Raw genomic sequence first — 14,316 nt, 5'->3', positions numbered from 1 at the left:
CCACTCTTGATTCACTTTATACTTCACATATTAGTTGATATACCCGTCAAACGTCGACGGTAACACTATTCCATTTCCAATGTGATTCATGTCAAGTGTCCATTACTTTTCTCAAGGTGTACAATCATCTCATGCGTTGCATAATCACCCAGTCCACTTCAGCTCGGATACGTCTTACGTAGATACACATTAGCAGATTACATAGTGATAGCAATACTATTACAATAACCAACAGAATCAGAGGGGGGACCAAAGTCCTCCTAGCAGTGACTGACATCCCTGAAAAGATGTCCCACCAGTGATGGGCTGAGGACTGTTGTACTATTTTAGCAGCATGTTGTACCCATCCGCTGGCTACTAATGTGGACACCATGAGCTTGGAGATGTTAGACGTATGTGACTGTATAATTTTCTGAACTTCAGTGGATTGTTCCAATCCGCATTTGAAACGCTCCAGTGAGAGGTTCCAGGGATTCTTTTGTACATCCCATTGTACTTGTGTCAGCCGATTAGACAGAGTAATTCGTCAAACGATACGTCTGGTTTCCCCAATGCCATAGGTGCACATTATATAAGCAACCAACGAAAGGAACTGATGGTACTTGTGAATTATTTTGCATTGTTGCCACACATAGAGCATGTGGTCCGATTTGCCACAACATCTCCCTTCGTGGCTCCCTCGTCCAATCACAAAGTACAGCCTCTGAGTCGGTTAAACATGGATTGCTGTGTCCCTGTTGTAATGTACACGCCATTCCTCTGTCTGTTTCGTCACACATTTTCATCTCATAAGTCGTATTTGTTCCCACATCCATCCACTCTACATCCAGATGTAGAAACCAAAATACTGTGGTAGTAATCACCGATAATACTTGATACTTACATATCATTTTAACAGTAGACACATTGTACTGTGTCCAATACCCAGCACAATATGTATTGTTGCATTTTGTTCGCTCCGAGTGTAACTGTAACCAAAGTTTGCTACTAATATTCCAAACCCGTCTCCATTCATGATAATTTCCCATTGTCATTATTCTCTGGAATCGCTCTTTTTGAGCTTCCGCATGTATCATTTACAATGCACAGGTTGTCCAATTACCTATATGTGATAGATTCTTTAACGCGTCATACGTCATTCGTTCCATAATTTTAACTCCCACGTAAATGCCTTTTTCCAAACACCTGTGTTTTCCAATTGCCCTATCATAGCTTTTGGAAGCCATACCCCTACCTGATGTATAGCCTCTGATGCATGTTGCCCTGTGTTAGATAACATTGTTCTGGTTACTTCATTAGCTACACCATACAGTGTTCCCATTCCTCCTAAGAGAGTATCATACCAAGCTCTACGTCTTTGTGTACAGTGTGGTATATCGGGGAATTTTATTTCCCAGTACACTCTGGTTTTAACCCTGGCTTGTGCCATGTGTGTACAGGTATCTAATACTGGTGCTATGTGTGTAAGTTTGGTAAGCTGGACAGGTGTCGTCTCCTTGATTACGGTCCTGGGTACTTCTTTTCCATCTTATGTGGAGCCGCTGGACCTGCTCCAATTTGTCACCCTCCGTCATTGCGCAGCAGAGTTGGACCATGGCACCAAGGACAAGGATACACGTGACCCAACAGACGACACTGCCACCTCTTGGGCACTCGGTCTTCCCTGGTCTGGCCATGGCGCCTCTCCGATGATGGTCTTCCAATCACCAAATACCACCACGGCATCTGTATTACGACAAATAGTGCATACGACAAACATGTGATTAGTTCTTTCTTGTATAACATTTTGACACCGGTACATTTACCCATTTTTCCTCTCCAGGATATAAGACGCTCACAGTAGCATCTTGCCCTTGAGCTATAATTTCTGCTGCTCGGAGAGGACCGTCTGGCTGTTTTACCCAAACTTTTGCCCCTGCCAAATCAGTGGAGCCAAATCCTCCCTCCCCTCTGGTGGTTATCACCACAGGTTTAGGTATTTCTTTTACCTTGGTTACAAGGCAAGGCTTCACTACCAATTGAGCAATTTTGTCCCCTCTTTCCAATGTAAGGGGATGTTCTGCTAATAATTTGCATACCACTCCAATTTCTCCTTGATAGTCCGCATCAATTACTCCGGCTTGAATTAACCCTTTTAGTGATAACCCACTTTGTGGTAGAATGTGTCCATATGTCCCTGGTGGACACTGGAGCCCCAATCCTGTTTTCACTATTTGGATTTCGTTGGGAACCAGAGTGATGTTTGTCAGGATTTTCAAATCCAATCCCGCTGAGCCTGGAGTAACTCGTACGGGAATTTCAGCTTGAGGATCAATTTTCCACATTTTAATTTACCCATTGGAATTTTGTACCGGTTCCCCCATTATCATTCGTATTAGGGGCGTTATTCCCGCCCCAAGCGGTCTATTATTAATCTGATTCACCGCCTCGGGTAAGTCTTTGCACCATTTGTCCAGCGTTCTGTTTCGAGATACCTTTTTCAATGTTTCCATAAGAATTCCATTCATTCGCTCTATTAACCCAGCAGCCTGCGGATAACAGGGAATGTGATAGATCCATTCTACATGGTGAGTCTTTGCCCACTCTTTAGACTCCTTTTTCCCCTATTTTAATTCGCTCAGACACATACCATTTCCATTTGATAATACTAGCTTCCTGTGCAATTCCTATTCTATGTGTCGTCAGGTTACCTTTAACCCATGTCAAAATCGGTATATGTGTTCTCATTAACACCTCATGGCCCACCGTTTGAGCCTCAGTTTCAACTAATGCCCAATAGCATGCTAATAGCTGCTTTTCAAAAGGTGTGTACCTTAGGCCTGCTTCTGGGAGCTTTCTCGACCAGAATCCCAAGGGTTTACGAGTCCTATCTTGCTTTTGCCACAAACTCCAGTTAGCGTATCATTTAACGCCGACACCTGCAATTCTTCCGGTCCCGATTTAATTTTTCCCAGTGACATTGCTTGCTGTATCGCTTCCTTCGCAATATCAAATGATCGCTGTTGTTCTTCTCCCCAACTAAAGTATCATTATTTCCTTAGGAACTTTAGCTTTTCCAGGTCGTCTGCTACCACCTGGTGGCAGATTGTGGGACTATGTAAAATACCCGGTGGTAGTCTGGTAAATGTGTAGTGGCGCCCTTCCCAGGTAAACGCAAATTGATTCATTCTATCCTCAGGAATAGGAATAGTGAAAAATGCGTTAGCCAAATCTATGACCCCATACCACGTTCTTGGATGATGTTGCACTCGTTCTATAATTGTCACTGCGTCGGGCACCGCGGAAGTCAATGCAGGTGTGTGTTTATTCAATCCTCTGTAGTCTACTGTCATCCTCCCAGAGTTATCTGATTTCCTGACTGGCCACAACGGATTGTTCCAGTTTGTCGTCACTGTTTTCAATACACCAGCTTCTAAATATTCTTAAATGGTCGCCGAAATTTCTTCCTGTCCTCCAGGTATCCGGTATTGCTTTTGACTAATTACCTGTGTAGCTTGTGGTATCGGAAAAGGTGGCATTTTTACTTTACCCACCAATATTGCATGTATTTTCAGTGGATTTACTCCGAATTCAAATCTCCCGGCTGTCAAATAGTGTCATTGCGGCTAATATGTCCATGCCCACTATCCACTCTGGGATAGGGGTTATAATATATGTTTTTATAGGCATATTTCCTATTTTCAAAGGTAAGTTTACATGTTTTCCATAAATCACTTTTCCTCCTAGTCCTGTTAATGGTATGAGGGTCCTTTCATTTTCTCTGGATTTCCATAAATTATTGAGGCCTCCGCCCCGGTATCTACTAACGCTGTTACTGTTTGAACTGATTTATCCCAATAAATTTCCATATCATATACTTCAAAAGACAGTCGTAGTTAACAAAAAGGAACCGGTGCATCCTTTGTAAAACTGTACATGCAAACATAATGCACATTATTCAGAAGATATGACAAGCATACAATATAGTATTTGGATAGCTTTTTCGGTAAACAAAGATCTTTGTCACGTTAAGTCTATTGAAACACTTGTAGAAAGGCAACACCCGCGCGCGCACACATGCGTACATACACGCACGATAGAAAGGCAACACCCGCGCGGGCACACATGCGTACAAACGCATACAGGCACGATAATAGTATGGTTGTAAGCAGTATTATGTGCAAAAGTGAGCATTCATTCATTTCCTATACTGCATTATCCTCACTGTTTAATGCACTGATCTAAAAAAACAAAACAAAACAAAAACGAACAAAATAAAAGACTGGATGGCTCATTGGCCACCAAAACTGTAGTCGCCATCCGCCATCTTGATACTCCCAAAACAACAATGCCGACCTGTGTATAATCTTCACTAGTCATGAACAATTCTGGCTCTGGCTGCGCTTATGGGACTGGCCCTCGCACTCGCTCGCCATTTTCGTCCAGAATTGGTTGACCGTCCGCCCCCATCAGATCCTGGATTCGATCTGGTATCACGCGTCGCTGTTGTTTTCGTCGCGTGATAGGGTGTATCTCCAACCCCTTTAACGAGGGATACAACCCAGTCTGTGGTGGCGGGTCCGGTCTTATCCCCCCACATATCCCGGTTCCACTCCTCCGGATTCCACTGCGCTGACAGCCCAGTGGTGGTGAATGAACGGATTTGCGCTTGTTCTATTTTACGAGGTTTCTTCTTTCGCCCTCTTCGCGCCACTCGGGAGAAATGCATTACAGCTCTTTCCGTTATACTCTGCATTTTTGCCAAATTCTCCTTTTAATTCTTTCACTATAACCTCTAGCTGGATAACCTCTTGCGCCTTTTGATTTTCTGCGCTTTTAACCTTATACAACTCCAACACTCATTTTTTCCAAGCTTCCGCACACATCAGGAACATCTGCTGCATGCCTCCCAGCGGAGCACGAGCATTCACATCCACCCGCCTCAACATATCACATAATGCCAGCGGCGTGGCAGTGGGATTCACTCCTGTCCACGGTCCGGGGCGTCCTCCACGCTCCCGTAAGACAGCTTCTATCTCTCGGAAAGTGATGCCTTCCCACCCGGGCACCACCTCCTCCTCTGGTGCCTCTTCCTCACCCTTATTTCTCTTTTCTAACCAATGCATCCCGTTTTTATCTCCTGCGCGTAGCCTGCACGATCCTGGCGACAACTCCAAAAATGTTTTATTAAAAGGATCGGTGCTGGTCGGCGCTCAGGAGACAAAGACGACACTCAACAAAAGACCAACGTTCCCAAATATTATTTAGCCTCAATAACTGGCATATTTATTTCGACCAAATGCAAGTACTCAAAACACAGTTGACATTGCGTGAAATCAATCATATGAGCCCCTTACCTATGCCGAGAAGGTGGAGAGCCGATCACCCAGGTAGAGCTCCGCTTGTCAACCAGCTGGGCGTCCGTACGAAACCCACAGCAGACTCTACCTCTTTGTACTCTGCATCTCTCTATTATACTTTTCAGTTGCGTGCGAGAGAAAGGGCGGGTGGCCTACCCGTCCCACCTGGCGCTGCAACGTTTGTTTCCTGATTTACTATTGACACCTAAGTGTGTCCTTCAGGCTCTGAGAAACATCTTACGCAGCCATAACTGTCAAGACATCCCACAACAATGTTCGTCTTTGGTATGCATGTGAACAAGATAGTGAAACGGTCCAGACGTCTTGACCAGAAAAACAAGTGAGTGATGCGAAAAACAAGTGAGTGAAAAACAACTTATATAACCATGGTTGCACCATACATTCGGGTATTCAACGGTTATGGGAAGCATCACTAATTAACACTCCTCTCAACATGCTTCTGCAACATCGCATGGACTTCAGGGACAGTGCCTTTGGATTGGCAGACTGGGGTGGTTGTCCCCCTTTTTAAGAAGGGGGGGCCAGAGGGTGTGTTCCAGCTCTTGGGGGGATCACACTCCTCAGCCTCCCTGATAAGAGGAACTAGAAGCAGCCAAGAAGGTCATCTTATGGGCCGTTCAGAAGGATATCTATCCAAAGGAGATCATTGGACTGGAAAAGGAAGGAGTGATTCCCAAAACCAGCACACTTCTGAACCTTGACCCTTCCATGGATGATGGCCTCATGTGGCCATCACCACCTCCTGGACGGGAACATGAGGCGGTGGCGGCCCCATCACCATCTCCTGGACAGCAACGTGAGGCTGCTGTGGAGCCATCGCCACCTCCTGGATGGGAACGTGTGGGTGTGCCAGTTGCCATCGAAGCAGGAACGGGAGACGACCGTGGGCTGGATGCCGACGAAGCAGGAGAGTGGAGCGGCCACGGACCGGTCGCCAACGAAGCAGGAGCGTGAAGCGGCCGCGGACCGGTCGGCACCGGTACTCCCGGACACGGACGAGAAGCGGCTGTGGAGACGTCGCCACCCTCCTGTACAGTCACGTGAGGCGGCGGTGGATATGTCTCCACTGACAAGTGAGCTCGGCTCGGCAGCGGATCAGTGGCCACTGAAGTGTGAGCCTGCAGTGAAACAGCCAAAACCGCGACATGGGCTTGGCGAGGTGGCGGATCCATTCCTACTGCGACGTGCGCTTGGCTCGGTAGCGGGTCCGTCGCCACTGCAGCGTGAACGAGAGTAAGCAATGAGTCCGTTGAAACCACGACGTCGGTGTAGCTTGACTGCTTCTCAAATCCCTGCCGAACCTGGGCCGTGAGAGCCGCCAGTTTGGTGCTCTGCCACTCTATCTCCGGCCGCATTTCGCGGCAGAACACCTTGTGATTTGGCGACCCCTCCTTCCTCTGGACTGGAAGCTTTGCCACCGACTGCGGGTCTGCTGGTTTGACCGCTGCCGGTGAGGTGTGGGTGGACGAGGACTGTGTCTTTGTTGACACGCAGCGGGAGGCACAAGGGAGCGCCCGGCCTGGACCTGTACCTGTACCATCCATCCATCCATCCATCCATCCATTTTCTTCACCGCTTATCCTCACGAGGTTCGCGGGGAGTGCTGGAGCCTATCCCACCTGTCAATGGGCAGGAGCCGGGCTACACCCTGAACTGGTCACCAGCCAATCACAGAGACAGACAACACACCTAGGGGCAATTTACAGTGTCCAATTAATGTTGTAATGTGGGAGGAAACCGGAGTGCCCGGAGGAAACCCATGCAGGCATGGGGCATGCAAACTTAACACAGGCGGCTCCGGGATTGAACCGGGGACCTCAGAACTGTGAGGCCAATGCTTTACCAGCTGAGCCAGCGTGCCGCCCTAGTGTACCGCATAATGCAATTTCAATATGTAGGTTGAGGCTACTACATTTCTGGGTGAATGCTTTCAAAGGTATTGGTTCGGATGATTACAGTCAGCATTATGCTAAATTGTGTTGATCATACTAACGAAAGAGGTGTACATTATTATTTTCATTTTTGCAAACGTGCACATAACGATCACTTTGTGGGTATGAGAAAAGCAAGTGCAAACCGAATGTGTGAAACCATGAAATAAAGATTAAGACTGATTCATTATAGAGTAAGGGAGGGGGGGGAGATTCAGTTCGGTTTTCAGTTGCTTTCGTGGGCTGACAGAAAATACAGATTTTGAGAGACATGCATGGCATTCACACACGAGTATTATGTAGGCCCCTGGCCCGAGAGAATACTTCTGCTTCACAGAAATTAGTTATTGCTAAGTAGGTGTGAAATTCTAAAAGGTATCCAATACCTACCAAGAACAAAACGATCTGTGCAAACGCTGATTTAAGGGAATGATTTGGCTTTTAGATCGGCCCTGCTGATACGAAACAGCCACAGTTGTTGCCATTTGGTTGATAACTGCTCATTTTTCTCACACGGGTTCTTGATCACAGCAGGCAGTTGAAAGAAAGATGCTTTACAACGCCCACTTTCATTTGAGCAACCGATAACATTGCAGTGCACCCCCATTCATAAGCCTTTCTGAACTAATTTCTGCTTAGTTACAGTTTGTTGACTCTAATTCACCCATCCAAAATGGCGGCCGTTCTCTAAACCGGAAGGCATGTGATGAAAACTATCTATAGTACCCACTGATCTTAAAAAAAGACTGGATAGCTCATTGGCCACCGTAGTTGAAGTCGCTGGAAGCAGATATCTGCCATCTTGATACTCTCAAAACAAACTTGCCGACTTAGCGATTAACGCTGTTAATTGCCAGTTTCGTGGCTGTGAATATGTATTTACATATTCAGCGTTAACACTTCAGACAAAATGTGGAATACATTCCTAACTAAAACATACATGGATGTCCATTAAAGCCTATCTTACTGGTATGTTTTGAAGTTAAATTCCGGATCATGCTGGAGTATGTTGGGCTGAGTGGCAGCAAGCCTCCAGGTTTCACTTTTTGAAGGGAACTTTTTTTCTTTTCCTGTTCACTTCTGAAAAATCTTGACATCCGGTCATGAAACATTCAGTAAACTCTGCATAACTTGACACTGTTTAGGATGTTGACTTACACGAAACCTTTTCAGTAGTATTTTTGGAGACTGGGACATCACTTTTAATGTTGAGTTACGGTATATGTCACCCTATAGTACGTTTCTTTCAGCTTGTCCCTTTTGGGGTCGCCACAGCGTGTCATCTCAGATGAACGCACATTTATGTTTGGCACAATTTTTACGCCGGATGCCCTTCCTGACGCAACCCTTCTCAGGGAGTGGAGGCCCCAGGGGGATACGAACCTACAACCCCTGGTTTTACAAACCAGTGCTCTAACCACTGAGCTAGGGGCACTATACACTGTTGAATAATGCAGGTTTTAGTGTATTTTCAGTTCCATGTTTTTCTGCAGACAGTACCAACATGCTCCTGAAATCAAATATTTCCATGAAGTCTGAATTGTGGCTCTAAAAAGGTTATTTCCCAGTAACTTGGGAATAGTTTTGGCTCGAACCACATTTAGACCTGTTCTTGGTCTCGGTGAATGATTGAATAGTTCGTGTTTTATGTCCTGCTTAACAGTATTTCAGTCATATGAGAACAGTATCTACGGGTTGCAGGGTCCATTTCTAGAGCCGTTGTCTTATGCTACCTCACAGAAGTCATTTGCCAGAGACACAGTATAGCCGGCCCCCTGACAGTCACATATGATAATACTGACACACTGCCAACTAGTTGCTGTTGTGATACCAATTACTGAACTTCAAATGAAACAGTGGCAGCTATCACTCTTATCTTTGGTTTGACGACACTGACTCAAACCTTGTCTGGCAGTATTTGGGGTGGTTTTGGGTCATACCAATCATATCGTACCTATCATTGAATAACTGGTGTTTGTCTTGGATTACAGTATTTTAGTCCTTTGATGATGGTGTCTCCTTGTGGCAGGACAGTTTTCCAATGCTCTTTATCTGCTGCTGCCTCCCGAGACAACTACCCAAACACACCCAGCAAGCCCCCTCACCCTGTCACATTATAGGCCTACAAACAATGGGCCAACCAGTCGCTGCTCTAACTCCTATTGCTAAGTGCCACGCGAGACAGACAGCTTCCGCTGTTACATCTAGTCTTGTCTCAGACTTTTTAAACCTGGATCTCCCAGCCTAGAAGCAGATGCTCTCAAGGCTATATCATTTCTATTTACACCAATAACAAATGTAAGCCACAGCTGTACAAGCTATGCTGACAGGATGCGTTTTATCTAAATCCTATTTGTAATTCATTTACAGGACTCGCACCTGGAGTTTTGCTGCAAACTCTCTTCCTGCTTTGAAGCGCTGAAATAGTGTGGATATACTGGGGAGGGGGGAAATCCCATAAATTTAGTCTACTTTATTCAGTTCCTGGGGCTTCTCTGGCTTAATAAATACATATCTGACAGAAATTTGGTATGCACTCTTGGATGGAATGCTTTTATTTCACATAGTGCTTCACAGCATATTTTTGGAAAAGTTAACGTCATGCAAATCGTGTTATATGTCTTTTCTTTGCCCTTAGCCTTTTTTGCCTTACCAAGTCGAATTAAAACTCGTTCATGTTACCAGAACTGAAAACTGTCAAGGTCACACGACCAGTTTTAATTCTACATGACAAACTTTAATGAGAAAACCCCCGCCATAATCCAACCTGTAAACCATGTCCTCCATGTGTTTTGGGAGTACCAAGGTGGCGGACAACTGGCTTCACCAATCGACACACCGCTAAGTGTGTGCGCGCTATTCAGTCTTTTTTTTTTTAGGTCAGTGATAGTACCGGAAGAAATGTTTTGCCCCAACCGGAAGTAGAAGCCAAATTACCACGTGAAAGGGGCCTGTGCGCGGCTTCGTTTTTTATTCTACGTCATTGGTTGTTCAACTGAGTCAGATCGAGTTCTGCTCCGTTTGTTGGCCTGTGCAAAATACTCGTGGGCATTCCTTTCGTTTCAAAAGATGGACAAGCTGCAAACTGGGGATCCGCGATATCTTAAAAGGTAACGGCTTCTATGCTAGCTTTAAAATTATTGTGAGCACATTGGAAATGATGCATGATAATCTGAAATCTTCGTTACCACAACCGACACATGAGCTCACCATCTTTTAGATAAAGCAAGGCCATTTGAAATTTAAGGGGTCACTGACAAGATTGGTGTAATTTATTCTAGTCTGTTCACGTTAGCAGGAATCTAACTCATTACGATGAATGTTGTAATTAGTGGCACTCCTGTTTGCTTTTAGTCAACTAACCAGTCCCATCTTGTTTTAATGGCAGACAATGACCATCGCCGGGTGTAATTTATAAATCAGAGTACCAATTGTTCTCCCCTTTTTCATTCAACCTTTATTGAATCAAAATCAAATCAAAAGACTATCATTTTATGACTGTGCATACAACGAAACAACGATCACTACTCCACAAGGTCCTTAAAACAATATTAATACAAGACAATAAAACTTAGTAGATGTGAGCTAATGCCACTCAGATAAAATATTCACAATCGAGGCACAGGTATTGGAAAAAAAACTAAAAAAAAAAAGGTATTCGCAGTCTTATTGGCCATGTCTAGGAATTGGTACGATTATTACCCCTTTGTACTCCGTTATTGCACAGAGGAGTAAGAAAAGCAAAACAAAAGCGTGCAGTTGCATAGATTTACATTACAGTAGTGAGAAAGCGTTTATACTGTGGTATTGAGTTCAAGATCTTGTCTTTGAGTCTGTCAGTTTTGTGGGACCTGTAACGCCTTGTCGAGGGGAGCAGGTTAAAAGGTGGTGACCAGGGTGGGAAGAGTCCTTAGCAATGCTTGTAGCGTTGCTATAGTAGTGAGAGCTGGCAACGTCCTCCAGAGAGAGCTGCCAGTGATTTTCTGGGCACTGTTAATCACTGTTTGCAGAACTCTCATAGGCGCAATTATTACTTCTGCAGGAATTTAGGGTTTAACAAAAAAAAAAAATCCCCATGTTGGGGGGGGGGATATTTTTTGGGAATGTTTTTGCATGATAACAGATTTTAATCTGGTTTTAAAAAATAAAACTTTTAATTTAGAGCAGGGGTGTCAAACTCATTCAAGTTCAGGGGCCACTTGTAGGACGATCTATTACACAATGGGCTGGACCGGTAAATCATGGCCTGTGTATACCAAGATATACAGTGAAGAAAATAAGTATTTGAACACCCTGCTATATTGCAAGTTCTTCCACTTAGAAATCATGGAGGGGTCTAATATTTTCATCGTAGGTGCATGTCCACTGTGAGAGAGATAATCTAAAAAGAAAATCCAAAAATCACAAGTTATGATTTTTTTTTTTAAAACTGTGTGATACAGCTGCAAAAAAGTATCTGAACACCTGTCTATCAGCTAGAATTCTGACCCGAAAAGACCTGTTCGTCCGCCTTTCAAAGTCCACCACCACTCCATGTATTATCTTTAATCAGATGCACCTGTGTGAGGTCGTTAACTGTATAAACACTTATCCACCCCAAACAATCAGTATCATTAGTGGAATTATGACCAAAAAGTTCAATTTTGGTCTCATCTCACCACTAAACTTTCTGCCTTGACTCCTCTGTATCATCCAAATGGTCATTGGCAAACTTAAGACGGGCCTTGAGATGTGCTGGTTTAAGCAGGGGAACCTTCCGTGCCATGCATGATTTCAAACCATTACGTCTGAGTGTATTACCAACAGTCAACCTTGGAAACCTTGGTCCCAGCTCTTTTCAGGTCATTGACCAAGTCCTGTCGTGTAGTCCTGGGCTGATTTCCACCTTTCATCATTGGTCACACCAGTTGATATCTTCCATGGGGCTCCACTCCGATTGAAATTGACCATTATGTTGAGCTTCTTCCATTTTCTAATGATTGCTCCAACAGTGGACCTTTTTTCACCAATCTGCCTGGCAATTTCTTCGGAGCCCTTTCCAGCCATGTGGAGTTGTACAGTTTTATCTCTGGTGTCTTTGCACAGCTCTTTGGTCTTGGCCATGTTACAAGTTTGAGTCTTACTGATTGCATGGTGTGGACAGGTTTCTTTATACAGCTAACGACCTCACACATGTGCATCTGATTCAGGATAATACATGGAGTGGAGGTGGACTTTTAAAGGCCGACTAACAGGTCTTTGAGGGTCAGAATTCTAGGTGATAGACAGGTGTTCAAATACTTATTTGTCGCTGTATCACACAAATAAATCGTTAAAAATATCATGCGTTGTGATTCCTGGATTTTTCTTTTATATTATCTCTCACAGTGGACATGCACCAACAATGAAAATTTCAGACCCCTCCATGGTTTCTAAGTGCGAGAACTTTGAATATAGCAGGGTGTTCAAATACTTATTTTTGTCAGTGTATATACTGCTTGTGTCGTTGTCAGTGCGTAGATTTACAAGATCAGTGAGGGATACCTAAACTGTAAGTAGATTATTTCTTTATTCTGATTCTTATTTTCTTCACTGCATACTTTCTAACGTAAACATTTTTTTCACAATTGTTTTCTTCGTTTTAATACAGTCATAAATTGTACAAGGTCAACATCAGTATTGATCCTCCATCCATCCACCGCTTTTCCGGGTCAGTTTGCGGGGGAAGTAGCTTCAGCAGGGATACACAGATTTCCCTTTCCCCAGCCACTTCATCCAGTTCTTCCGGAGGGATCCCAAGGCTTTCCCAGTTGTACTTTGTCTGGTCCTATCTGCCATGGGTGACCCAACAGAACCACATCATCTGCAAAGAGCAGGGATGCGATGCTGAGGCCACCAAAACAGACACCCTCTATGCCTAGAAATTCTGTCTGTAAAAGTTATGAACAAAATCGGTGACAAAGGGCAGCCTTGGCGGAGTCAAACTCTCACCGGAAACGAGTTTGACTTATTGTCGGCAATGCGAACCAGACTCTGACAGCGGTTGTACAGGGACTGAAACACTGGTATCAGGGGATTCAGTACCCCATACTCCTGAAGAACCCCTCCACAGGACTCCCTGAGGGACACGGTGGAACGCCTTCTCCAAGTCCAGAAAACACATGTAGATTGGTTGGGCAACCTCCCATGCACCGTCGAGGATCCTGCCGAGAGTATAGACCTGTTCCACTGTTCCACAGCCTGGACGAAAACCACATTACTCCTACTGAATCTGAGATTCAACTTCCCGACGGACCCTCCTCTCCAGTACCCCTAAGTAGCCATTACCAAGGAGGCTGAGGACTGTGATCCCTCCATAGTTGGAACACACCCTCCGGTCACCCTTCTTGAAAAGGAGGACCACCACCCCAGTCTCCCAATCCAGAGGCACTGTCCCCAATGTCCACGCAATGTTGCATAGGCGTGTCAACTAGGACAGCACCATAACATCCAGAGCCTTTCGGGAAAATCTCATCCATCCCTGGGGCCCTGCCACCAAGGAGCTTTTGAACCACCTTGGTGACCTCAACCCCAGAGAGAGAAGAGCCCACCTCAGAGAACCCAGCGTCCTCGTGGGAGGAGGTCTTTGAAGTATTCTCCGACTCACAATATCCTGAGTTGAGGTTAGCAGCGCCCCGTCCCCACTATACACAGTGTTGACGGAGCACTGCTTCCCCCTCCTGAGACACCGGATGGTGTACCAGAATTCGTTCTCCATGGCCTCACCAAACTCCTCCCATTCCCGGGTTTTTGCCTCAGCAACCACCAAAGCTGCATTCCGCTTTGCCAGCCAGTACCTACCAGCTGCCTCGGGAGACCCACAGGCCAGAAATGCCCGATAGGACTCCTTCAGCTTGACAGCATCCCTCACTGTTGGTGTCCACCAACATGTTTGTGGGTTGCCGTCACGACAGGCACTGACCACCTTACGGCCATAGCTCTAGTCGACCGCCTCAGCAATGGAGACTGTGTCCTCATCAAACTGCGACCACGGGTGTCCTGGTGCC

General features: G+C 45.3%; 1 protein-coding gene across 7 annotated transcripts in view; it reads left to right on the top strand.

The window, feature by feature from the left end:
* Nucleotides 1–10,193: 10,193 nt before the first annotated feature.
* The window catches only part of kifap3a (kinesin-associated protein 3a), a 206,669-nt gene continuing 202,546 nt past the window's right edge, over nt 10,194–14,316 (top strand). For 6 of the 7 annotated variants that reach the window (XR_009795737.1, XR_009795738.1, XR_009795739.1 and 3 more), the window contains exon 1: nt 10,194–10,401. Coding sequence is in view for 4 of the 7 variants with exons in the window: in XM_061825097.1 (XP_061681081.1) it covers nt 10,361–10,401 (41 nt within the window). In the remaining 3 variants the exon portion in view is untranslated. The remainder of the gene's footprint in view (nt 10,402–14,316) is intronic. The other variant, XM_061825095.1, reaches the window with a different exon arrangement.

This window comes from Syngnathoides biaculeatus, chromosome 7, assembly GCF_019802595.1.
Source record: "Syngnathoides biaculeatus isolate LvHL_M chromosome 7, ASM1980259v1, whole genome shotgun sequence".
Lineage (NCBI taxonomy): Eukaryota > Metazoa > Chordata > Actinopteri > Syngnathiformes > Syngnathidae > Syngnathoides > Syngnathoides biaculeatus.
This window is presented reverse-complemented; position numbering and strand designations above follow the sequence as displayed.